This window comes from Pinus tabuliformis, chromosome 9 (genome assembly GCF_031772625.1).
Source record: "Pinus tabuliformis cultivar Carrire ecotype Pingquan chromosome 9, CPIR1, whole genome shotgun sequence".
Taxonomy (NCBI): Eukaryota; Viridiplantae; Streptophyta; class Pinopsida; order Pinales; family Pinaceae; genus Pinus; species Pinus tabuliformis.
This window is the reverse complement of record NC_142307.1, coordinates 217,739,648-217,766,869: the sequence shown is the minus strand read 5'-3', so window position 1 is coordinate 217,766,869 and position 27,222 is coordinate 217,739,648. Positions and strand designations below refer to the sequence as shown.

Here is a 27,222-nt window from a genome sequence, read left to right as displayed (position 1 = left end):
CTCTTGAAAGAAGAGCTTGTTTGGTTAGGCATCAGGGACAATGCTGGTTATAATAATGATGCTTAGTGTGACTTATCAATCTAACTCTTCTTGAGAACTCTTCAATTTGAGATATGTTGCTGTACTAGTTGTATAATTATGAATACCTCCCTAGTTAAAAGGGAGTGTTGAGAAATATAACTAGTTTCAGTCTTAATAATTGTTGTACTCATTTTAGTATGTATCCTATGTAACAAACGAGAAAAGAGAAAAAAAAAATTATTATTATTAAAGCATAGGTTTCATGTTGATTATGGATGGTCTTCTAGGCAAAAGCATGTTCTTCATGCTTCTAGGGTTTGTTAGGTCTTAGGATTTATTGTCATGAGTCAACAGAGTCAACATCATCTTTATAAGACCCTTCTGGGCAATTTGTAGTTGTAAAAAGAATTATTTTTGAGTCTAGAAAGTTCGGGAATCTCCAAGAGTACAAGTCGGCCCTGGGATCCTCAAGTTGGCCTAAAGGAGGGAATTCGACCCCTCGAGAAGGCCATATAAAGAGCAGTTCGACTTCATTTGGAGACACACTCACTCACAAGTTCTATCTACAAAAAAGAGTTCAATCTATAGCTAGGTAGCTGCAAGAAGGAGACTGAAGGTCAAGAAGGAAGATGGACAAAATTTCTTGGTCCTGAGGCTCTATCTCTCTCACAGTTACGAAATTCTAGGGTTTTTGGATTGCAGGAAGATGGTTGAGTTGCAGTAGGACGAAGTGTAGAAATCGGTAGCTAGAAGGAAGGAAACTCTATATAGATGTCACTGAGCTTAGGATGAGTTGTCTTGTTTTTGGAAGGTCCCAGAAGAAGGTTGAATTGGGGTTTCTTTAGGACTTGCAGGGCCGAAGTTGCAGGTCGAGTAGCAATGCTGTTGTTGGCAGATCGAAGTTGCAGTTTGTAGCAGTTTGGTGCAGATTCAAGGACTCGAGGAAGGTTTGACTTGGTATTAGGAGAAGGACTTAGTCTAGGGATTGGGTCTTTGTATCTTATTTGAAGCAGATTCTAAGAAGAGAAGAGTTTCTGGGTTTTCCCCTTGGAGGGGTTTTGCCCTGGTTGAGAGCCTACATCTGTGTCCTCTTTGTTGTTATTGCTTCTTGATATTGTTTGATGAAAATATCTAAATAAAGAAACATAAAGAAGATATCTAAGATTCATAAGTAAGTATCAAGGTTAAAGAAAATAAGTTATTTTTGCTTAATTAAGATTCATTGCAACAACTGATTTATTTTTCCTACTTATTCCACAATAAGTTATTTATGAAATTACTTCAATAAACATTAAAATAAATACTGCTGTAGATATTACATCGTAATACAAAAACAAACATATGCATAAGCATTAACACATTGACACAAACGTTTTGGACAACAGTACCCGGAAAAACCCAATGTGGGAAAATCAGTGCAGAAAGGGAGGATTTTATTATTTAGCAATTTTCCTGTACAATAGGGTGCCAAACTGGCTTACCGACAGAGAGAAATAATTCTCTAGTACTTCTCCCAATCCCAGCGTCAGCCCGACTGACCTCTGCGTGGCTCTCAAACCCTCTGTGTTAGCCTCTTCTTGACTGTGTCAGCGTTGGGCCTCTCTGCATCACTCAAGCAGGCCCAACGAGTGATTGCACAGTCTTCTGTTGCCTCTGCATTTGCCTGTCCTGCCTCAACGCTGATCTCTAGTGGTTGATCCCGCCTCTTTGCTCCGTACTTTCTGCCTCCTGATTGCTCACTAGACCACTGGTTCAATTTCTCAGCTAACCCCGCTCTAGAAATTGAACTCACTGGTCTCCCTCAGTGTGTTCTCCAAATGACCCTCAAGCCTCCTCTTATACTTTTCTCATTGACAAATCAACGATCGAGATTAAGTCCCTAATCAACGACTAAGATTAGATTTGGGTTGATCCATGACTTTTGGACCATTCTAACATAATTTTATATTAATACACGTTAATATTTTATTTTCTCTAAGTTTAGACTTAGGGACTACATTAAAAATATTAATTATTTTAATATCTCCCAAACTGTTTAGAATATGGCCAAACCCTTTCTGGGTATTGGAGATCTCATGTGCCTTAGCCTCTCCACCAATTTTCGTGGCTAGAGCACATCCGATGCTACCCCAAATCAACACTCCCTCTTAGCGAGGACTCTGCGCTAGTAATACTCCTCACTGAGTATAACCCTGATCATTTGGCATCGGTCCCTATGATGATGCTAAGCCTCCATGCCCAACATCCTCTGCACTGCTGCCCATGGCTCTGCTACTGCCATTGCTGCATCTGGACGACAACTCCCTCTGCATCCATGCTGCTGCTGGTCCTTTCTCCCAACACTGCATCTGCACTGCAACTCCCTCTGCATCCTCGTAGTTATTACTCCCGTTTCTGCTACTGAAAAGGGTTCTTTACCATCCCCATCTTTTCCCTGAAGTAGTCAAATTTTGTCCTTCCAAGGGCCTTGGTGAGGACGTCTTCCACCTATTCTCCTGTAGGAGTGTAGCTCAACTGTACAGGTCCTCGTTGGACACAGTCCTTGACAAAGTGACACCGGATATCAATATTTTTCAACCTATCATGAAACACTGAATTCTCATAGAGCTTGATGCAACTTTGATTATGACACATGATCCTGGTCTCCTCCATATTCCTTATGACTAGGTTCACAAGCAGTTTTCTAAGCCATATGGCCTCACACGAAGTTGTGCTTGCTGCCATATATTCTGCCTCAAATGAGCTCAGAGCCACGGACTTCTGTTTCCTACTGCACTAGGAGGTCATTCCTCATCCAATGTTGAAACAATACCCAGAGGTACTTTTCCGATCCACTGAACTTGCTGCCCAATCTGCATCAATAAATCCACTCAATTTGATATCCTTACTCTTGGTGTACAAGAGTCCATAATCGACTATTCCCTATAAATACCTGAGAACATGTTTGGTTGCTGCCTAGTGCGCCCTCTTCGGTTCCACCATGAACTGACTGAGGGTGTTGACAAAGTAGCAAATGTCTGGCCTGGTATTGAGCAAATACATCAGGGATCCTATGAGCTTCCTGTATAGGGTGGGATCGACATCCTTGTCTTCTGATGCATCAATCTTCTTCCATATGGTGATCATTGGCGTAGCCATAGGTCTCCAGTCCTCCATCCCGAATTTTTTCAAGATTTCTATAGCATACCTCCATTGCCCAAGGAAGATTTCTCTCTTCTGCTACCAAACTTCCAACCCTAGAAAGTAGTGCATTCGTCCCAAATCTTTCATATCGAATTCTATGGCTAGATTCTTCTTGCAGTCTTTAATGAGTCTGGATGATCTTGTCAGAAAGAGAAGAAAAAAATTATTATTATTAAAGCATGGGTTTCATGATGATTATGGATGGTCTTCTAGGCAAAAGCATGTTCTTCATGCTTCTAGGGTTTGTTAGGTCTTAGGATTTATTGTCATGAGTCAACAATGTCAACATTATCTTTATAAGACCCTTCTAGGCAATTTGTAATTGTAAAAAGAATTATTTTTGAGTCTAGAAAGTTTGGGAATCTCCAAGAGTACAAGTTGGGCCTGGGATCCTCAAGTTGGCCTAAAGGAGGGAATTCGACCCCTCGAGAAGGCCATATAAAGAGCAGTTCGACTTCATTTGGAGACACACTCACTCACAAGTTCTATCTACAAAAAAGAGTTCAATCTATAGTTAGGTAGCTGCAAGAAGGAGACTCAAGGTCAAGAAGGAAGATGGATGAAATTTCTTGGTTTTTGGGCTCTATCTCTCTCACAGTTGCGAAATTCTAGTGTTTTTGGATTGCAAGAAGATGGTCGAGTTGCAGTAGGACGAAGTGTAGAAATCGGTAGCTGGAAGGAGGGAAACTCTATATAGACGTCACTGAGCTTAGGATGAGTTGTCTTGTTTTTGGAAGGTCCCAAAAGAAGGTTGAACTAGGGTTTCTTTAGGACCTGCAACGCCGAAGTTGCAATGCTGTAGTTGGCACATCGAAGTTGCAGTGTGTAGCAGTTTGGTGTAGATTCAAGGACTTCAGGAAGGGCTGACTTAGTATTAGGAGAAGGACTTAGTCTAGGGATTGGGTTTTTGTATCTCATTTGAAGCAGATTCTAAGAAGAGAAGAGTTTCTAGGTTTTCCCCTTGGAGGGGTTTTGCCCTGGTTGAGAGGCTACATCTGTGTGCTCTTTGTTGTTATTGCTTATTGATATTGTTTGATGAAAATATCTAAATAAAGAAACATAAAGAAGATATCTAAGATTCACAAGTAAGTATCAAGGTTAAAGAAAATAAGTTATTTTTCCTTAACTAAGATTCATTGCAACAACTGATTTATTTTTCCTACTTATTCCACAATAAGTTATTTATGAAATTACTTCAATAAACATTAAAATAAATACTGTTGCAGATATCACATCGTAATACAGAAACAAACATATGCATAAGCATTAACACATTGACATAGATATTTTGGACAACAGTCCCCGGAAAAACCCAATGTGGGAAAATCGGTGCAGAAAGGGAGGATTTTATTATTCAGCGATTTTCCTGTACAACAAGGTGCCAAACTGGTTTACCGACAGAGAGAAATAATTCTCCAGTGCTTCTCCCAATCCCAGTGTCAGCCCGACTGACCTCTGCATGGCTCTCAAACCCTCTGCGTCGGCCCCTACTTGACTGCGTCAACCCTGGGCCTCTCTACGTCACTCATGCAGGCCTAGCGAGTGATTGCACAGTTTTCTGCTGCCTCTGCGTCTGCCTATCCTGCCTCAACGCTGATCTCTAGTGGCTGATCCCGCTTCTCTGCTCCGTACTTGCTGCCTCCCGACTGCTCACCAAACCACTGGTTCAATTTCTTAGCTAACCCCGCTCTAGAAATTGAACTAACTGGTCTCCCTCAGTGTGTTCTCCAAATGACCCTCAAGCCTCCTCTTATACTTTTCTCATTGACAAATCGACGATCGAGATTAAGTCCCCAATCAATGACTAAGATTAGATTTGGCTTGGTCCATGACTTTTGGACCATTCTAACACAGTTTTATATTAATACACATTAATATTTTATTTTCCCTGAGTTTAGACTTAGAGACTCCATTAAAAATATTAAGTATTTTAATATCTCCCAAACTGTTTAGAATCTGCCCAAACCCTTTCTGGGTATTGGAGATCTCATGTGCCTTAGCCTCTCCACCAATTTTCGTGGCTAGAGCACATCCGATGCTACCCCAAATCAACACTCCCTCTTAGCGAGGACTCTGCTCTACTAATACTCCTCACTGAGTATCACCCTAATCATCCGGCATCGATCCCTATGCTGATGCTAAGCCTCTGTGCCCAACATCCTCTGCACTGCTGCATCATGTATTGCTTGCGAATGCCTCTGCTACTGCCACTGCTGCATCTGAACGACAACTCCCTCTGCATCCATGCTGTTGCTAGTCCTTTCTCCCAACACTGCATCATCACTACAACTCCCTCTGCATCCTTGTAGTTATTACTCCCATTTCTGCTACTGAAATGGGTTCTTTACCATCCCCGTCTTTTCCTTGAAGTAGTCAAATTTTGTCCTTCCAAGGGCCTTGGTGAGGACGTCTGCCACCTATTCTCTTGTAGGAGTGTAGCTCAACTGTACAGGTCCTCGTTGGACACAGTCCTTGACAAAGTGACACCGGATATCAATATGCTTCAACCTATGTTGCTTCAAGTTTTCGTAACCTACATCTGAGATTCTCATAGGAGCTGTGATGCATGACGTTTTGACGTTTATCCACACGGAAATGAAATCGGCGTTTCGTGTAGGCTTCCTATCATGAAACACTGAATTCTCAAGGAGCTTGATGCAACTTTGATTATCACACATGATCCTGGTCTCCTCCATATTCCTTCTGACTAGGTTCACATGCAGTTTTCTAAGCCATATGGCCTCACACAAAGTTGTGCTTGCTGCCATATATTCTACCTCAAATGAGCTCAGAGCCACGGACTTCTGTTTCCTACTGCACTAGGAGGTCATTTCTCATCCAATGTTGAAATAATACCCATAGGTACTTTTTCGATCCACTGAACTTCCTGCCCAATCTGCATCAATAAATCCACTCAATCTGATATCCTTACTCCTGGTGTACAAGAGTCCATAATCGGTTGTTCCCTATAAATACCCGAGAACATGTTTGGCTGTTGCCTAGTGCGCCCTGTTCGGTTCCACCATGAACTGACTGAGGGTGTTGATAGAGTAGCAAATGTCTGGCCTAGTATTGACCAAATACATCAAGGATCCTATGAGCTACCTGTATAGGGTGGGATCGACATCCTTGTCTTCTGATGCATCAATCTTCTTCCATATGGTGATCATTGGCGTAGCCATAGGTCTCCAGTCCTCCATCCCGAATCTTTTCAGGATTTTTGTAGCATACCTCCCTTGCCCAAGGAAGATTTCTCCCTTCTGCTGCCAAACTTCCAACCCTAGGAAGTAGTGCATTCGTCCCAAATCCTTCATATCGAATTTTGTGGCTAGATTCTTCTTGCAGTAATGAGCCTGGATGATCCTGTCAGAAAGAGATCATCCACATACAATACTAAGACTAACGACTCTTTCTCTACAACTAGATAGTAGAGATTCGGATCCGCATCACTCTTGACAAACCCCATCTTCTATAAGTAGCCATCTATTCGACCATACCATGCTCTCGGTGCCTATTTCAGCCCATACAAGGCTTTCTTCAATTTGCATACATGACACTTCTTCTCATGAGTTTCAAAGCCCTCTGGTTGTTCAATGCATACCTCCTTTTCTATTACCCCGTTCAGAAATGCCGTTTTGACATCCTAATAGATGTATACCTGGCTATCGGGGCGAAGGTCTCCTCATAGTCAATCCCCTCCTTTTGAGCATACCCCTTAGCCACAAACTTGGCCTTGTATTTTTCAACACTACCATCTGCAGCGTATTTGATCTTGTAGATCCATCTTGAACCTACCACTGATCTGTATTGAGGTCTTGGCACAACCTCCCAGACATCACTTACCATTATGGAGTTGTATTCCTCTACCATTGCATCTAGCCAAACCTGATGTTGAGCTGCCTCCTTGATACTGGCAGGCTCTCCATCCTGAGCTATTAATGCCTGATATCTATCTGGCTGTTTCCGCTCCCTCTTATTGTTTCTTTGCGCACCAATGAAGTCCTCTGCATATCGCAAAATCTGACGAAGATCCCTGCTAGTTCTTCCTCTGCCAGCAAGTGCTTCTGTTCGCTCCTCTTCCTCCTCATCTTGAGAATCTTCCTGTCCTGAGGAATAATTCTTTACTTCTGTTGGTTGAAGAGGCTTAACCAATGGCTCCTCTTTCCACTGCTCCTCGGAAGGCTTCTCGTGAGATCTTCTAGAAGCGTCGTCCTCAATGAACTTTACATCTCGTCGTACTACTACCTTCCTGCTCCCTGGAAGATAGATTCTGTATGCCTTAGCGTTCTCGTTATATCCTACCAGATATCCCTAGACTCCCAAATATCTTGAAATGACTAACTTTAGGTGTCTTCCTTGTGAAGACCTTCTCTGGAGTAATCTTGCCCACTGCCAGATGAGGAGTCTTCTTCTGAACATAGACTGCTATGTTGCGTGCTTCTACCCACAGGAATTTTGGCATATCCTGATCATACATCATGGCCCTAGCTGCTTCTACAATAGTCCTGTTCTTCCTTTCTGCTACCCCATTTTGCTCCGGATTATATGGAGATGTCTGTTAGCTTTGCTTAACAAAAAATAAAAAATGGATTCAAACACTCTCAAAGGTTGCAAATATACTTATAATCATGCCAAAGGATTCATTGATGCTGTTCAAGTTCTCAAATCATGGCTAAAAGTCTTCCACCGATCGAAAAAATTGCAAGGGGAATGCCCTTTGGAGGGCAGAAATACATTATCGGGAGGCGGAAATACCCCAAAAACCATGTAAAAATCAAGTTACAGGCGTAAGGATCCGCTTTAATCTCAGCCGTCAGATCTGGCCGATCAACGGTCCAGATCGCGTCGACATATTGCAGATCGGGGGATGGCAGTGGCAGCGACATAATGGAATGCCGATGGGCGATCGCCGATATCACTATCGGCGTATCGCAATGGAGGACTTATCGAAGGGGCTTTATTATTCGCGCGATGAGCGATCACCGATATCGCTATCGGTGATGTCAAAGGGGGCGGGCTTTACCATGAGTTATGTTGCGATGCGATGGGCCGGACCCGACTATAGTGCAACACTCCATTTCATAATATTTCAGGTCCGCGCCCTTCGCGTTTTTAAAAGTTTTTCATGTATTTTCTTTGTATAAAGAAAATACAAAGGATGCCTGGTGGGTGCCAATAGCGATGAAGCCCAGACCTGATGGGGTCCGGGAAGTAAAGTATATATATATCTCAAGTCCGCCAAAGCCATTTTTCGTGGTATTGTGGTGGTTTTGCATGTATTTGTCAAATGTTAAGAAACAAAGGAGGGCCTGTTTAAACGTGCATTGCAAGCCAAAGGCGGACCCGATAGTAAATAAAACTATGCCTGAAACCTTTAAAAAGTCAACATGGAAGCAGTGATGGGCGGGAATGAATGGTTTGGGCAGCATTACTCTGTTTAAAAGCCAGAGCAGTCATATTAAAGCCATTCAATGATTCAGCAGCAGCATTTAATTAACAGTATGGCCGAGGAGAAGCAGGACACCGCCGATCAAATCGGAGCATTCAACGGTTATGGGTTTCACCCATATTTCATTCCACCTGCCCAAAGAAGGACCGCAGAGAGCCAGAGGGAGGCAAATCCATTTACAGCACAACCAGATTCGTATCAAAGGCCCATTCCTGAATGTAAATGTTGTTGGCCCTCATTTATTGATTCCTGCACGCATAACCAGCAGAGCAATTTTGTAAACAAACTCTATATATACCCAGAACAGAGATGTAATAGATTGATGAGTGTTTGATGAATGAGAGCTTATTGTAGCCTTTTAACTTCTGTACACTGTTAATACTATGAGATCTGCAGCTTCTGGTCTTGATTTCCATTAATACAAGCTTCTTTTGCTGCCACCTACTCACTTTCCACTTCTTCTTCTTGTTCTAGGCTGTGCCTGCTTGCATTTATTTGATGTGCTGTGAATGTTTGATATCAGAGGGGCTGTCATCCCACCTCTGTATTATAATTTAGTGGCTCATTGAAATTGCTTGCAGATTGCTGTTGTTTAATATCAGGGAGCTTTCATCTTGTCTGTATATTAAACGATAGTTCTACAGATCTTCTGACTGGTTGCAGTTGGCCATCACAGGGTCCCGTGCATCTGCTGGTGCAATTAATTTTCTCCATCATCACCTTTACCTTAAACTGTGAGTAGTTGGTGGTTGAAAGCCTTGTAGTTTGGGGGTCTTCACCCATGTCTGGGGATAGTCATAGTAGGAGTGGTCATCTTGCTTAAATGTGCAACGTATCTTCATTTATCCATCATCTTATCCAACATAATTGTTGAATTTTTAATGTTCCTGAGCATCACTGATTTACAACCTAGGTGAGTTTCTTGGGGTGATAACATTAATTGGCGCCGTTGCCGGGGAGAGGAGAATCGAAGCTCAGCTTCCCTGGGAGAACGACACAGCTTCAAACTTTGATGACAGACAAGGTTTGAACACAGATTTTGGTTGTAATCATCTGTCTGGTGACTCCACTGGAGGAAGGCCATCCTTTGGCGACTCCACATTGAAGTTCTGGCGCAGTTTGTGAGGCATACTAGAAGAAATCCGCAGAAGTCTCCAGCTGTTCCAGTGCCTGACCCTGAAAAGATTGTTAACCCGAAGAAAACATCGCAGAAAGGAGCATCAGGATCAGGTAAGCCCAAGAAATCTTATTTGTCTCTGCATGAGGAGTTTTTAGTTGAGGATACACAGTTTGAAGATTTAGAGCCTAGTATTCCTAAAGAAGAAATACCTGCAGAGATTCATAAACCTCCTTGTCCATTTAGTTCCCCTTTGAATCTCAGTCCGAAGAGAGCTTCCCATACTGTCCAAAACATCCCAATATCTTTCCCATCCATTACATTATCTCCTACTGCTCCATCTGTTAGTATTCTTCCACATATTCCAAACATGGCAGGACAACAAGCACCTACTAGGATTGAAAGGATTGTTGCTGCTAGATATGGACCTTTGGTCTTGCCTGCACCTTTAAATGCCATGCCTACAGGAGAATATCAAAAATATATGCCCAAATTTACTGGAACAGAGGGAGTGACAGCAGAAGAACATCTTGAAGCTTTTTATAGTTATGCTGACAATTTAGATATCAGTGAGAATGATGTATGGATGAGAGTTTTTGTCCAGAGCCTTGATGGAGAGGCTAGGAAGTGGTTTAGAGAATTACCCCAGAGATCTATAACAGATATTGAAGCATTAGATGAGGCATTTTTGAAGCAATGGGGAGATAAGAAGGACCTGCTATATTATCATACAGAGTTTGGAAACTTGAAAAGAGAAAAGGGTGAGTCTTTGCCTGACTTCAATAAAAGATTTAATAGAATGTATAGTAAAATACCAACTGAGGTAAAGCCTACCCCCACTGCTGCTAAACTCACATATGCCAATGCTTTTGACTCTGATTTCTGCTTATTGTTGAGGGAAAGACGATGTGCTACTCTGGGTGATATGCAAGAGGCAGCCCTGGAGGTGGAATCCAATATTATGGCAGCAGAGAAGCTGAAGAGTCAGGTTGATAGAAGAAGGCCGAGAGGTGAGACTTCCTCTTCCCCTGCTTCAATTTCAGAGCCTAAGTTAGACAAAATGACTAAGATGATGGAGTCATTGGCTGCTCAAATCTCTAAGCTAAATGTTGAGCAGACTTTAGGCAAAACAAGGCAGCAAAACACATTTGCTCCAAGAAATCCATACCCACTTAGAAAGGCAAATGAGCAGCTACAAATTATGCAAAGGGGTGAAGAAGCAAAAGAATATCATAAAGTGAAAGCTCCTTTTCAAAATGCAGTCATGGAGGAGGAACAGTTTGAAGAAGATGAGGATGAAATTCATTGCTTGGAGGATAAAGGTAGTGCTGCATTTTTAACATTGGCCGAATATGAAGAGTCATTGCTGCAAGAGCAAAACAGCCAGAGGTGGGACAGTGGTGCCGTTCTGCAATCTGGTGAGCAGCAGCAAAGATATAATCTAAGATCCAATGCAAAGAATGTCAAAGAAAATGCTGCGCAAGAAGCAACTGCTCAAACAGTGCCACAGAATAGCAGGCAAAGAAGACCAACAACTGATCTTGTTACCCTCAAAGCTCCAGTTCAAGAGGTAAAAACCGCTGATAAAGCACTCTCTTCTTTTAGTTTTGAGTCAGAAGTTCAAAAATTGAAAATAGCTGTACCTCTGGCTGAGTTGGTGAAGAGTGAGTTGTTTAGGAAGCCCATTCTTGAGGCCCTTGAACTAGAGTCTAAACAAACCTCCATTGATTCTGTTAATTTGCAAGATGACAAGCCTGCTATCGTGCTTAGCCCCATGATTGAATCTGCTGATAATAGCTCTCCATATTTCTATGTTTCATTAACTATCCATGATAAAATCCTCCACAATTGCCTGCTAGACACAGGGGCCAGCCACAATCTAATGCCAAAAACTCTCATGGAAGGGTTAGGCCTTGATATCACTAGACCTTATCATGATTTGTTTTCTTTTGATTCAAGGAAGGTAAAATGCCTTGGATTAATTAAGGATCTGGCTATTACCTTAACCCAACTGCCCATGAAAAGTATGATGATGGATATAGTGGTGGCTGATGTTCCTCCGAAGTTTGGTATGCTGTTATCTAGAGGGTGGATTAAGAGACTGGGTGGGACATTGCAGAATGATCTATCTTATGCAACTGTTCCAGTGTTTGGAGGAGAAAGCAGGAGGTTATATAGAGAAGCACAGCTGGCATATGTTATTAGTGATGAGAAGAATCCTACAAACCATCCCATATATGCAGTGGACACTGATTTTGGAGCTTGCATTCTCCAAATAGAAGAATCTCATAAGGCTGAATTGCAGATCAGGAAACCAACAGCTCAGGCCGAGCATGATACAGGAGGTCAGATTTGGGAGATGTTCTTTGATGGAGCATGTACCAAGGAGACTGCAGGAGCAGGGGTGGTGCTAGTATCTCCACAACAAGAAACAGTTCAGTTATCTCTAAAGCTGGTTTTTCAGGTGACAAACAGCATAGTAGAATATGAAGCACTGCTCTTGGGCCTTCATGAAGCCAAATATAGAGGAATAAAAAATCTGAAGGTATTTGGAGATGCTGATCTGATAATTCAACAAGTAAACAAAACATTCCAAGCAAAGCATCCAAGGCTGAAAGCTTATAAAGATGAGGTATGGAGAGTCAAAGAGTTCTTTGATTTTTTCTGCATTTCATATATTCCTAGAGCCCAAAATCAGCTTGCTAATTCCCTTGCTGTCTCTGCTAGTTTGTTCATCCCTCCATCGCCTCCCAAACTAGTGTATGAGGTACAAATGAAGTATAGACCCTCTGTGCCTGATAATGTCCACCATTGGAAAGTTTTTGATGATGATGATGAGTTAAATAGGTTCCTTCAAGTCATTGATGAGTTCTCTGAAATGCATATTGACCAAAATAATGATGCTTTGCTAGAGGATCCCAAGGCCCAACTTAGAAATAAAATTGGCAAGAATAGCATAGTCCAGCTTCCTAGTAACCATATTCCTAAGGGTCTAATTCCTCTTGAGAGGTTGTTTGACCACAATGATGTGCCTTACAAAGCTGCCCAAAAAGAAGATCAGTCTGAAGTTTGCAAGCATGATATAGGAGGTCCAGGTCAGCCCAAATTCATAAATCTGTCCACTAATCTATCTGCTGATCAGAGTGCTGAATATTGCAAATTAATGAGGCAATTTGCTGATGTGTTCGCTTGGGAGTACAGTGATCTGAAAACATATGACAAGAATATAATTCAGCACAAAATTCCACTTGAGAAAGGCACTACTCCTTTCAAACAGAAGCTGAGGCCAATGAATCCTGTGCTCCTTCCTCTGGTTGAGAAAGAAATTAAAAAGTTGTTGGCTGCTAAGATTATAGTGCCTCTCAGATATTCTAAATGGGTGGCCAATCTGGTTGTTGTGAGGAAGAAGAATGGAGAAATCAGACTGTGCGTTGATTTCAGGAATCTAAATAAGTGCTCCAAAAAGGATAATTATCCCCTGCCAAAAATGGAGCATTTGTTGCAGCGAGTCTCAGGTGCCAAAGTGATGTCTTTCATAGATGGGTTTTCAGGCTTTAATCAAATTGCTGTGCATCCAGATGATCAAGAAAAGACAGCGTTTACCACTCCTTGGGGCACGTTCATGTATGCAAAAATGCCATTTGGGCTGATGAATGCTGGAGCCACCTTTCAGCGCGCTATGGATATTGCTTTTGTGGGTGAAAAGGATAAATTCGTGCTAATATATCTTGATGACATAACTGTTTATTCTGGCAGCCACCATGATCATTTACAACATTTGAAAAGAGTGTTTTTAAAATGCAGGAAATTTGGAATTTCACTCAATCCCAAAAAGTCTCAATTTGCTTTGGAAGAAGGGAAACTGTTGGGGCATATAGTGTCTGTTGCAGGTGTTCAGATTGACCTAGAAAGAGTCAAAGCGATTCAGGCCTTGACTCTTCCAAGATCAAAGAAAGATATACAGTCTTTTCTTGGCAAAATTAACTTTGTAAGGAGGTTCATTCCTAATTTTGCTGAGCTGGTTAAGCACATAACCTCCATGTTAAAAAAGGGAGCAGAGGTGAAGTGGACTGATGCGGCTAGAAGATCTTTTGAGTCCATTAAGATGGCTATTGCAGAAGCTCCTACTTTAATAAGCCCTGATTATAGCAAGGAGTTTCATCTATTCTCATTTGCCTCTAAGGATACCATTGCAGCTGTCCTGTTGCAGCAAGACGAAGCAGATCAAGAGCATCCAGTGGCCTTTTTCAGCAAGAATTTGAGGGATGCTGAACTAAGGTATGATATTATTGAAAAGCAGGCTTATGCTCTTATCAAATCTTTGAAAGCTTTCAGAGTATACATCTTGCATTCCAAAATAGTTGCATATGTGCCCTCTGCTGCAATAAAGGATGTCTTAACGCAGCCTGATGCTGATGGAAAAAGAGCGAAATGGATTGCAAAAATGATAGAATTCAACATAGAGCTGAAGCCCACCAAGCTGGTAAAAGGTCAAGGGCTTGCTAAGCTGTTGGCTGAAGAAAATTGCAGGTCTTTGGACATTGATTTCTTGTTTAATGTAGCAGAAAATGGTCAAATGGAAGAGCATGAAACAGCTGAAACGCAAAGAGGACAGTCGGTGGCTGAGAACCTAGCTTCATGTAGCTGGTATGTCGCAATAATTAATTTCCTGCTAAAGCTAGAAGTTCCTTCAGAATTTTCTCAAAGTCAAGCAACAACGTTAAAACTCAAGGCAATGAAATATTGCATCAATGGCGGCTTGATTTATTGGAGGGATCCATCTGGGGTGCTTTTAAGATGCCTGCACAAAGAACAATCAATAGAAGTTATGCAGCAATTTCATAACAGCGTGTGTGGAGGACATCATTATTGGAGAACTACAACCCAAAAGATTCTCAGAGCCGGGTACTATTGGCCCTCTTTATTTTCTGATGTATTTGCTTTTGTTAAATCTTGTGACAGGTGCCAGAGATTTGAAGGTAAGCAGCAGTTGAAATCCCTACCCCTAAAGCCAATAATTGCAAAAGGACCTTTTCAGCAGTGGGGCTTGGATTTTATTGGAGAAATCAACCCACATTCCAGTGGCCAGCACAGGTGGATATTAGTTGCCACTGATTATTTTACAAAATGGATTGAAGCAATCCCAACAAGGAAGGCTGATCATAATGTGATAATGAAATTTTTATCAGAAAACATTTTCAGCAGATTTGGTTGCCCACATAAGCTTATAACAGATAATGCAGCAGCCTTCAAGGCAAAAGAGTTGGTGGAAATGTGTGATTCAATGGGCATTAAACTTGTTCATTCCACCTCCTATTACCCCCAAGGGAATGGTCTAGCAGAATCCTCTAATAAAAGTCTGATCAGGATTATTAAGAAGCTGCTAGAGGATAATAAGAAGAATTGGGATGCCAAGCTGAAGTATGCACTTTGGGCGGACAGAGTGACCATTAAGAGATCTACAGGCTGCTCTCCCTTCAAGCTGGTATATGGTACTGATGCTGTTTTTCCCATTCAACTTACCCTCCCTGTGGCAAAGCTGCTCCAAACAGCGCAGAATGAAGAAGATGATATGGCCAACAGAATCACTGATTTAACAGAATTATATCAGACCAGAGAACAGCTGATTGAAAAAGCTACAACACATCAGCAAAAGATCAAGGAAACCTTTGACAAGAAGACAAAAAGAAACAATTTCCAGGTTGGTGATTTGGTCATGAAATGGGATGCTTTTAAAGAAAAGAAAGGCAATCATGGGAAGTTTGATGCTCTCTGGACAGGCCCTTTCATCATTTCACAGATTCAAGGGAACAATACCTTCATACTGAAAAGTATGGGAGGAGAACCAGTCTTTGATGGCCCAGTTAATGGGCGGTTTCTGAAGAACTATGTGATTTAAGGTCTTTTGGCCTTAAAAGCTGTAAATATTCTGCTTTTATCAGTTTTTAGTGTAGCTGTAATAGACTCCATGCCCAATGGAACACTAGGAATTTTGGCTAATTTGTTTGTTGCTGGAAAGGCATTGATCTGCAGGTTCTTGAGACCTCACAGGGAGGATCTCATCCCCAGAAGGAGCCAGTGTTAGCTTTGCTTAACAAAAAATCAAAAATGGATTCAAACACTCTCAAAGGCTGCAAATATACTTATAATCATGCCAAAGGATTCATTGATGCTGTTCAAGTTCTCAAATCATGGCTAAAAGTCTTCCACCGATCGAAAAAATTGCAAGGGGAAAGCCCTTTGGAGGGCAGAAATACATTATCGGGAGGCGGAAATACCCCAAAAACCATGTAAAAATCAAGTTACAGGCCTAAGGATCCGCTTTAATCTCAGCCGTCGGATCTGGCCGATCAACGGTCCAGATCGCGTCGGCATATCGCAGATCGGGGGATGGCAGTGGCAGCGACATAATGGAACGCCGATGGGCGATCGCCGATATCACTATCGGCGTATCGCAATGGAGGACTTATCGAAGGGGCTTTATTATTCGCGCGATGAGCGATCGCCGATATCGCTATCGGCGTATCGCTATCGGTGATGTCAAAGGGGGCGGGCTTTACCATGAGTTATGTTGCGATGCGATGGGCCGGACCCGACTACAGTGCAGCACTCCATTTCATAATATTTCAGGTCCGCGCCCTTCGCGTTTTTAAATGTTTTTCATGTATTTTCTTTGTATAAAGAAAATACAAAGGATGCCTGGCGGGTGCCGATAGCGATGAAGCCCGGACCCGATGGGGTCCGGGAAGCAAAGTATATATATATCTCAAGTCCGCCAAAGCCATTTTTCGTGGTTTTGTGGCGGTTTTGCATGTATTTGTCAAATGTTAAGAAACAAAGGAGGGCCTGTTTAAACGTGCATTGCAAGCCAAAGGCGGACCCGATAGTAAATAAAACTATGCCTGAAACCTTTAAAAAGTCAACATGGAAGCAGTGATGGGCGGGAATGAATGGTTTGGGCAGCATTACTCTGTTTAAAAGCCAGAGCAGTCATATTAAAGCCATTCAATGATTCAGCAGCAGCATTTAATTAACAGTATGGCCGAGGAGAAGCAGGACAACGCTGATCAAATCGGAGCATTCAACGGTTATGGGTTTCACCCATATTTCATTCCACCTGCCCAAAGAAGGACCGCAGAGAGCCAGAGGGAGGCAAATCCATTTACAACACAGCCAGATTCGTATCAAAGGCCCATTCCTGAATGTAAATGTTGTTGGCCCTCATTTATTGATTCCTGCACGCATAACCAGCAGAGCAATTTTGTAAACAAACTCTATATATACCCAGAACAAAGATGTAATAGATTGATGAGTGTTTGATGAATGAGAGCTTATTGTAGCCTTTTAACTTCTGGAGACTGTTAATACTATGAGACCTGCAGCTTCTGGTCTTGATTTCCATTAATACAAGCTTCTTTTGCTGTCACCTGCTCACTTTCCACTTCTTCTTCTTGTTCTAGGCTGTGCCTGCTTGCATTTATTTGATGTGCTGTGAATGTTTGATATCAGAGGGGCTGTCATCCCACCTCTGTATTATAATTTAGTGGCTCATTGAAATTGCTTGCAGATTGCTGTTGTTTAATATCAGGGAGCTTTCATCCTGTCTGTATATTAAACGATAGTTCTACAGATCTTCTGACTGGTTGCAGTTGGCCATCACAGGGTCCCGTGCATCTGCTGGTGCAATTAGTTTTCTCCATCATCACCTTTACCTTAAACTGTGAGTAGTTGGTGGTTGAAAGCCTTGTAGTTTGGGGGTCTTCACCCATGTCTGGGGATAGTCATAGTAGGAGTGGTTATCTTGCTTAAATGTGCAGCGTATCTTCATTTATCCATCATCTTATCCAACATAATTGTTGAATTTTTAATGTTCCTGAGCATCACTGATTTACAACCTAGGTGAGTTTCTTGGGGTGATAACAATGTCCACTCTCTTCTAATGCCCTCCTTAGCGCAAAAATCAATGAAGTCTTTGTCGACATATTTTCCACCATTATCTGAGCACAAAACTTTTATTTTCTTCCCAGTCAAATTCTCCACTAGAGCCTTGAACTCCTTGAATCGGCAGAAAACCTCATCCTTGGTTTTCAGAAAATAAATCCAAGTTTTCCTTGAGTGGTCATCAATGAAGATAATGAAATACTCGGCACCAATGAGAGCTTTGACGGACCTAGGTTCGCAGATATCTGAGTGTATCAATCCTAGTACACTCTTGGCCCTGTGTTTGCTCCTAGGAAATGCTACCTTGGCATACTTTCCTAGAACACATCCCCTACATACATCATCTCGTTCCGTAGTCAAATCCGGAACTCCTGTTACAGTGGTCCTGAGAATTCTCAGAGCTCCATGGTGCAAGTGACCCATTCTTCTGTGCCATAGTTTGTTCAAGTCCTTGTCTCCATGACTACCTATTAGTGCCATTGGTGATTCTAATTGCAATCTATACAACTGATTACTTATGATCCTGATCTGCACTTTCTTTTTCCAGTACGGGTATTTGATGTATACCTTCTCCTTGATGAAGTAGACGTCATAGCCCTTGTCTTGTAGTTGCGACATGGAAAGTAAGTTCATCTCCAATCCTGGTACATGCAGTACATTTGTAGCACGGAACCGTTCTCCCGACTCTGTTTGAAAAACTATGGTACCCTTCCCTACTGGAGTACACTTTGCCTTGTTCCCCATGGTGATCTGAAAGTTCATCTTCTCTACTCTATATTCTGAGAAACACTCCCTGATTCCCATCATATGCCACAAAGCTCCACTGTCTATATACCATACTTTTGATGATGCAACACTAGTCATACACGCCACTTCTTCCAGCCTGGAAGCCAACATAGAGAAATCAAAATCTCTTTCTCTTGTGCAATCTTCTGAAAATCTGTGTGAGTCTCCTGACGTGGATGCCTCTGCATCGTGGTCTCGACCCATAATTGATTTTCCCTTTCTGTTTCTGATTATTCCCTTTGATACCCCGTGAACATTCTATCACTGCAACAACTGATTTATTTTTCCTACTTATTCCACAATAAGTTATTTATGAAATTACTTCAATAAACATTAAAATAAATATTGCTGCAGATATCACATCGTAATACAGAAACAAACATATGCACAAGCATTAATACATTGACACAAATATTTTGGATAACATTGACTTGGTATCAGGAAAAGGACTTGGTCTAGGGATTGGGTCTTTGTATCTCATTTGGAGCAGATTCTAAGAAGAGAAGAGTTTCTAGGTTTTCCCCTTGGAGGGGTTTTCCCCTGGCTAAGAGACTACATCTATGTCCTCTTTGTTGTTATTGCTTCCTGATATTGTTTGATGAAAAGATCTAAGTAAAGAAACATAAAGAAGATATCTAAGATTCCCAAGTAAGTATCAAGGTTAAAGAAAATAAGTTTAATAAGTTGCCACATTACATTTTCTAACAAAAAGTGCTTCCCTGGGGTTGAGTATGGCTTGAAAAACCCTACTTCTGCATTAGGGCTTCAACTTAGGGTCATTTGAAGGTTTTTTGCTACTGTTGTTGATCATATATTTCAGGAAAACTTTTTCCTTCTGCTTGTATGCTTAATTGTTCCATTTTTGAAGGATATCTTGAAAAACCAAGGCTACAAGTCTCTCTGTATTGGCCTCTTCATAGGTATGCAAATTCCTTGTCACAAAGAATTCAGCCTTGTTCCTAGTCTGAGTACCTTGATTAAACCTATTAGAATGCCACCTTTGATCCTTTGACCTAGAATAACGTTTAGGTGACCTATACTGAGAATTAGAAGCATCCCATGTGGTAAAATTCCACTAAAGAGTAGGAAGTGGACTGTTGAAGTGACAATCGCATCCACCTCATTATTGTGTTTTCATCTTGTTTTCTGTCTTATTAGGCCTCTCGTGGGACCTGCTAGATTTGAGGCAACAATATGAACACCTCAACTTGACCTACCTCTCTTAGTTGACACGAGAGAAATTGGTAGATGACTCTCAGACTTTCAACACCAGATCCAGGGAGTTTGCAGAGCTTGCCTGGTAGGGAAGCAACATCACGTGCCATTTGATGAAGGACAGGCTTGGATAGTGTAAAAAGGCCTTATACTGGTTCATGCAGACATTTGTGGACCAATGAGCATGGCATCAGTCACCAATGCCAGGTATTTCCTTCTGTTTGTTGATGATTACAGTAGGAAAATATTATGTGTGCTTTTTTAAACTAAAATCTGAAGTATTTAATCAATTTCAAAAGTTCAAAGCCTTGGTAGAAAATGGGTCAGGTTGCCAATTACCTCTCTTAGGTCTGATAATGGTGGAGAATTCTATCACAAAGAATTCAATAACTTTTGTACTAATATGGGATCCAAAGAAAGTATCCTATACCCTCCTACACTCTGCAGCAAAATGAAGTGGTTGAGATGTGAAAGTCGTACTATCACAAAGATGGCCAGGTGTATGTTGCAGAATAGGTCTGTTCCAAATAGGTTTTTGGCCAAAGCAGTGTTCACAGCAGCATAGCTGCTGAACAGATCTTTCACGATGACAGTAAAGCATAAGATCTCAGAGGAAGCATCGTCTGGAAGAAAGCCCAATGTAAGTCATCTTAAAGTCTTTGGTTCTACTGCCTATACTTGAACTCTAGCTGAGAATAGAACCAAGTTGATCCAAAGAGCAAGAAGCTCAACTTCCTTTACATTAAAATATTAATTTTTAAAGTAAAATCCCATAATATATCATATGGAAGGGAAAAAAACACTCTTATATTATTAATTAATCCAAAATACAAACGAATGGGTTTCCATAAGCCACATGTACTATCCATATCCAAAAGCCGTTGTGGGTGACTTTTGCATCTTGATATCAGTAATTCAATAGCTCTATACTCACATCAGATTCATGAATAACAGTACCTAGACTTGATTGCCATGGTTGGATGAAAAATTCCTAGACTCTCAGGCACACACAAAATTTAGCTTAACATGGTTAAAAATCCTGGCCACAACCTCAAGAATGTAATGATAGAAGGGGGAATTTAGAGACAGAAAATAGATCAGTTATACATAAATCACTAAAATTGCTTGTGTAGATGGATCAATTATTTGATGAGTTTTTGATAGAAGCGGTGTCTTATGTGGACTGAATGTAGATTTTTATTGTTGCAGGTGTGTAGCTGCATTTGCCTCAGATCTTATTTTTCTGGACACCAGCCTTCTTCCACATCGCAGAAAGGGTGATAAAATATCATCACTAAGTCTAGATCACTCGTAATGTCAAGGCTCCCATTCTTTCAGTATTTTTTTACACCTTAAATATACAGTTAGATTGCTAAGTAAAGAAGCATTTTGAAAGGAAATATATCATGTTATTCTTTAAAAGATCGAATGGTGTATACGCTAGAAGAAGGAATTTATGGGCTGGGAATATGTGTTTGTCTATCGTAGATAAATAAGGGAATAACCCTGTGGTATCGTTTTCTACTTACTGATATGAAATTTGCTAGAGTGTGAGAGAGTTTAAAAATAAAGTAAATTATAGGATCGCTTCTTTGTTCTACTCGCATTTAGGAAACAGACTTTTTATAGTTTTTCTAAAATCTGTAAACACGATACATCCTTATATGCAAAGAAACATGCATTCTAATATTCTCATTTACTTTTGGCTCAGTTAATTTTTGTTGTGTATCATTTGAATCCAAGTAACCCTATGTGTAAAATTCCTTCCTGCAATTACAAAAACATTTGATTGAATGGCAGAAGTTAGTGTGATAAGAGCTCAATTGTTTTTATGTTTTCCATTGAGAGATCTTATTTTGTAATTTTCCTTGTTCATTTACATTTTCTATGGAAAGTGATGTTTTTCTTCAGGTTTATTGTAGATCCATGTCTTCCTAGAGAAGTCATCAATAAAAGACATGTAATACATTCCTCTGTGTACAGATGCTACTAACATCGACCCACATACATTTGAATGCATTAGATCCAAAATCTCCCTGGATATGGACTCGCTTCTTGGGAACACAACGGAAGACCCGTAACAATCTCCCTAGAATCGAAAACATGCTGTAATCCAAGTGCCCTATTCTCCCGTGCCACAACTCACAACGATTGTCAATGCTATGAACCAAGGTTTGAATAGACTCACCTCGTAACTTGCACAAATTTCCCTCTCTAACCCGAATAACTTGAGGTGTGTCACAACTAGATTGTTAAATTTCCAAATACTAGCCAGATTTATTTTCTCACGACAATTAATTTTATTCTCAACAATTTATTTATTTAGCTAAATAAATACTGAATTATGGAAAATTAAAATCACAAGTAACTTTTAATTTTAGAAATGAATATATGTAGTAGAATTTAAATAAGAGAGATCAATCACACATTGCAAAAATAATTCACCCATAACAATTCTCCATTATCTATTAAGATGGAAAATCTGGGTTCTCAACCCACATAGATACAAGGAAAAATACAATAACTGGAACCTGTAACTCAGCCCCATAGCTTGAATCCGGTCCAAGGAATTTGACCACCTAGAAATTGGCCTTTGGAAGAAATCGACCTAGAGAAATTTGGCCCATTCAATCTGCTGGAAAATTCACCTGCGCCCTCCCTCTGAACTATCACTACGCCCTAGGAAACTCAGTTCCCAACAATTCGGCTTTCTCCAAATCAAATTGACCTTCCCCTAGCAATTTGACCTTGCAATTTGCTCAACTTGGCCTCCTAGATTCAACTTCAATTCTCCCTTACTGTTCCTTTGCGCTTTAGTCCACTAAGCCACTCGCACTCTTGAGTTCTTGTATGTCTTCACCTCTTCCCTAAGCTTCCTTTATAATCTTCATTAAGTCCAAATCCCTAATCCTAATCTCCCTTCTAGAACATCTTGGAGTTCAACAATTGAGATTAGTTTTAAGTCACTTAAATAATTAAATCATTCATCGTTAGAAAATGACTTAATAGTCCACAATAATAAATTGAATTTAATTATTGTACTTTTCCTAAGTTAGGCTTAGGAAAGAAGACATAAATCACTTACTCCCCCCAACGAACACATAAAGAGGCAATAAATCATCTCCCACATGCTAAGACACCAAGCCTATATCATAGTATTCAAAACCAGCCCAGCTAACCGGTTACCAGTCTAACCGGTTGGTTAGCAGGCCCACCGGTTGGAACCGGTCAAAAAACCCGGTCAGACAACTTGTTTGGCCAAAAATTGGAGCTAACCGGTCCTAACCAGCCAGTTTAGGACGGAACCGGCCGGTTTGTGGTCAAACCGGCCGGTTTTGTCCTAAACTGGCCTGTTTATTGCCAGGGCAAGTATAACCCCCACAGAATGCATTTTTGTGAGTTTTGAAGTTGTTTTGAGGGAAATTTGGGGCTGTCTTCCTCTGAAAATAGTCCCTCCAAGAAAAACATGTCTACCCTCTCATTTTCCTGACACATTTCAACCCTAACAATGTTGGCAATTAATGGTAATGTTAAATTCTTAAAGCAAAAGTGACTTTTCCTTTAATTTTCATTTTCATCCTTTTACTTAAATTTTTAACATTACCATGAAATGACTCAGGATGTTTTAGAGTGGTTTCGATCTCATTGGATTTCATATGGAGAAACTAGAATTTTAGATTTCACTCAAAATTCAGCGGACTTAATGGTTTTCAGGATTTCATGGTTTGGGGGTAAACAATAAATGCAATCGGAGCTCCAAATGATGAGCAAAAATCCTGATCTAGATCCCATTGTGTTGGATGATATTGATCCAACATTAGAATGGGTGGAGGAGACTGAAGAATCTGTGTTTGAGGCTGATTTTGATATCGACATGGCTTTAGCGAGGGATGAAGTAGATTATGTGGTGGCATCAGAACTAGGATTAGTAGCGGCATCAAGAAAAGTCAAAGAACCAATGGAAGGCACTAGTCATGCAGGTCGACAAACTCGTGCTTCCATTAGGTCCTCTTCTATTGTTATTGGTGGCATTGATACTGAGGTTGCAGATCAGGCTGAGGCATCCTCAAACTCTGAACCAGATGATGTCTATGTAGCTCCTGACGATGATCTTGTGGCTAGTAGTGGTGATGAACTTGATGATTGATCATGTGTACACTGCAGACTTGTAGTAGGCCAATGGCCTCATAGCTTGCAGCATTGTTTTTGGACTTTATAGGCCATTTAGAGCCTCATTGCTTATGTATTTTGCTATTTTGTTGATGATATGTATTGCACTCGGTGCCATTTTGATATATTCACCTTTACATGATATATAAATGAGAAAACTTTGCATATTTTGTCTCTATTGGCTTGGAATCATGGTTTTAAATCTTAAAAATAGTTTTGTTTCATTAAAAATTAATTATTTAATGTATTTTTCTAAAACCGGTTCGTTTAGACCAAACCAGTCCCGGTTAGACCGGTTCATTAGGTGGACCGGTCTGGTCACCGGTTCCAATTTTAAAAACACTGGCCTATATAGAAGACCTTTCAAAGTAAACACTAGCCTCTACACTAAGTTGCACTGAACGGATACGGGACGGATACGGATACCTAGCTTATCTTAGTACTTCAAAAATTTACCTTTCACTAGACGGCTTAGTGTTAAGTTTAGGTATATTATATGCTTATATATATTTATTTATATTTTCATATTAGCTCCATATCTTTTCCAGATTAGCAATCACATCAACATTAAATTAAATGCAGATAGAACATAAACATAAATCGCAGAAGACAAGCCAAAGACAAGAGGACACAAGATGTGGCGCTAGACAATTACAAAGTCCCATGGGGGGAAACCCTTGAACATTTTCTTCTTATATGTTCTTCAATAGTTCACAAGAGAGAGAGAGATAGAGGGATTTGTACATTTAAAGCAAAATCAACAATTTGACTTATCTAAATAAGAGCATAGATCTCTTAAGAAGATCATACACGAGGTAGCTGAACCAATTTTTCTTGGGAGAATGATAAAATATGGGGAGCGTTGTTTCTAAAGAGTGAGATTTTCAGAAGCTAGTGGTTTATTTGCAAATCTGAAGCATTTTTTTTATATATATATAAATTTTTTATATTTTGATACATATATGTCAACAAAAACATGTAGAATAATGAATTAGATATAAAAAACAAAAAAACATAGATTGAACCATATAACAACAATCACCTAGAAGTTATAATTTCATCAACCACGTCCACAAGTTAGTAACATAGTAACATACAACATATTGAGTCTCATGATAAATCAATCTTAAAGTTTCAAGCGTTCAAAATTCAATATATAACATTTATCATCATTGATCACCAAAGTTGTACTTGTAGGCTAGTGTAACCATTACAACAAATAATATCTAACATGAAATGAAATGTTATAAAATGAAATGAAATGAAACAACTTTCAACTTTCACGAAGCATCATATTCATAATTCATTACTAATGAGTTATAATTGCCAACTTCAAACTTAAATTGTCATATATTGTTTAAAAAAATATCATAATAAATATGAAAGAGTCAATAGTTATAAAAGCTACTACAAACTAGAAAAGAGAAGTAAATCTATTATCTATTTCTTATGCTTGGGCCTCTTGCCACCACGAGAAATGTCTAATTTTTTAGTCTTGTTGGAAAATCAGGATCTTTGTCATTAATATCACCCTCTAAGCATTAATATCCAGAGGTATCTTTGTTATTACCTCTGTATCTGTATAGGGATCTTTGTCATTAATATCACCCTCTAAGCATTAACATAAGATAGAAAAAGCATAGCATGTCAAGTCAAGATTTTGTTTGAGTGATGCGTACATTTTTAGGATGGTCATGATAGAGGAGTTCGACAACCAATGTCACTAACGTCAAGGTACATAGAGGGATTGGTGCTCTTGATTAAATACGAGTTCCATACCCTAATACATGACAAAATTCAATGGAAACATTGCAATCCCCCAATCCTGAAATCCTGAAAAACTGATAAGTCTGCTGGATTTTGAATGAAATCTAAAATTCTACTTTCTCCATATGAAATCCAATGAGGCCGAAACCACTCTCAAACATCCTGAGTCATTTCATGGTAATGTTAAATATTTAAGTAAAAGGATGAAAATCAATTAAGCAAAATGTCACTTTTACTTTGCAAGCATATCAATACTAGGGCCTAGACTTGATCATTAAGCTGCCCCACTCAAAAATTATTTGTTTCTTTAAAAAAAATGCATTTGAACATTACTACAACAACAAATTTGCAAAAAGGCAAAACGCTAACGTCAAGGCATAGAGCGATTTTTTTTTTACGAGTTCGCTCCTAGTCGCTCAATGAGTTGCTCCCGTGCAGATCCTGGACTGATAAGTCTGGGATTTTGAATGAAATCTAAAAGCGCTCTCCATATGAAACATGAGCGAAACCACTTGAAACATCCTGCATTTCATGATTCTCCAAGGTGAGTCCATCACCTTGATGCACCTATCGTTGCGCTGCTCCTCATCATCGTGCTGCACCTCATCGTGCTGCATCATGCTGCACCCATCATCACTATGTTGCATCTCATCATGCTTCACCAATCATGACTGTAGCATGTACTTTTTGCACCAAGCATCATTGATGTCCCAAGTACTATTGCTGCACCTAGTTCAACTATGTACTTGCTGTACCTCGCTGTTGCTGCTGTCCTATTGTGACACTGCTACACAATGTCAATGCTGTCCTATTGTGCCACTTCTGCACAATGTCATTGCTGTCCTTTTGTGCCACTTCTGCACAATGTCATTGCTGTCCTATTGTGCCACGCTTGCCATGCTGTCCATGCTTGCTGCTGTCCCATGTTTGTCTTAGCCTTCCTTTGCTCTCCCATTTACTAGGCAGCTGTCCCATGCAGCTCCATGCTTGTTACTGCCTAGTTATATTGATGTAGTTGCTGTCCTTAACAGTCTTGCCATACCTTGTTGTTCATGACTGTTTGGTTAGGGCACTAGGAAGCCCTACAGTGTTCGAACAACTGTCAAGAAAACTGTGGTATACCAATGTTACCAGACTCAGAATTGGCAATAAATCGGCGAGGCAAAAGAGCGAAGAGTTTTAATCGGATCGGGAAAAAATCAGCAAAAGATCGCTGAATTCATTAAATAAAAATATACACATATATTGAATTAAAAAAAAAAACCATTTTTCATTAATATTCGGTAAAGGCATGTCATGTCCAAACAATGCATAATATCAATAGATGTCCAAAATATCATGAATGAATAAATATCTCATATATGTTGAGTCCAAACATGATCCAAAGTACTGAGTCTTGACTCCTGAGTCCTACCCAGTGACTACATAGAACCAGAAGCATATGCTTCTAAAAGTTTACAAAAAATTGCATACTAATCATAAAAAAAATAAAAAAATAAATAAATAAATAAATCAGTAACTAAGAGTCTAAGACTCTTAAGAGTGAGAACTAGAAGTGATTTCTCCCACTCCT

At 40.2% G+C, this 27,222-nt stretch overlaps 1 protein-coding gene across 3 annotated transcripts in view; it reads left to right on the top strand.

Annotated features, from left to right (window-relative positions):
- Positions 1-27,222, top strand: part of LOC149147938 (acyl-CoA thioesterase II) — a 304,813-nt gene that overhangs the window by 243,111 nt on the left and 34,480 nt on the right. For all 3 annotated transcript variants that reach the window (XR_016262313.1, XM_089438380.1, XM_089438379.1), the window contains one exon: positions 20,922-21,023. Coding sequence is in view for 2 of the 3 variants with exons in the window: in XM_089438380.1 (XP_089294506.1) it covers positions 20,922-21,023 (102 nt within the window). In the remaining variant the exon portion in view is untranslated. The remainder of the gene's footprint in view (positions 1-20,921; positions 21,024-27,222) is intronic.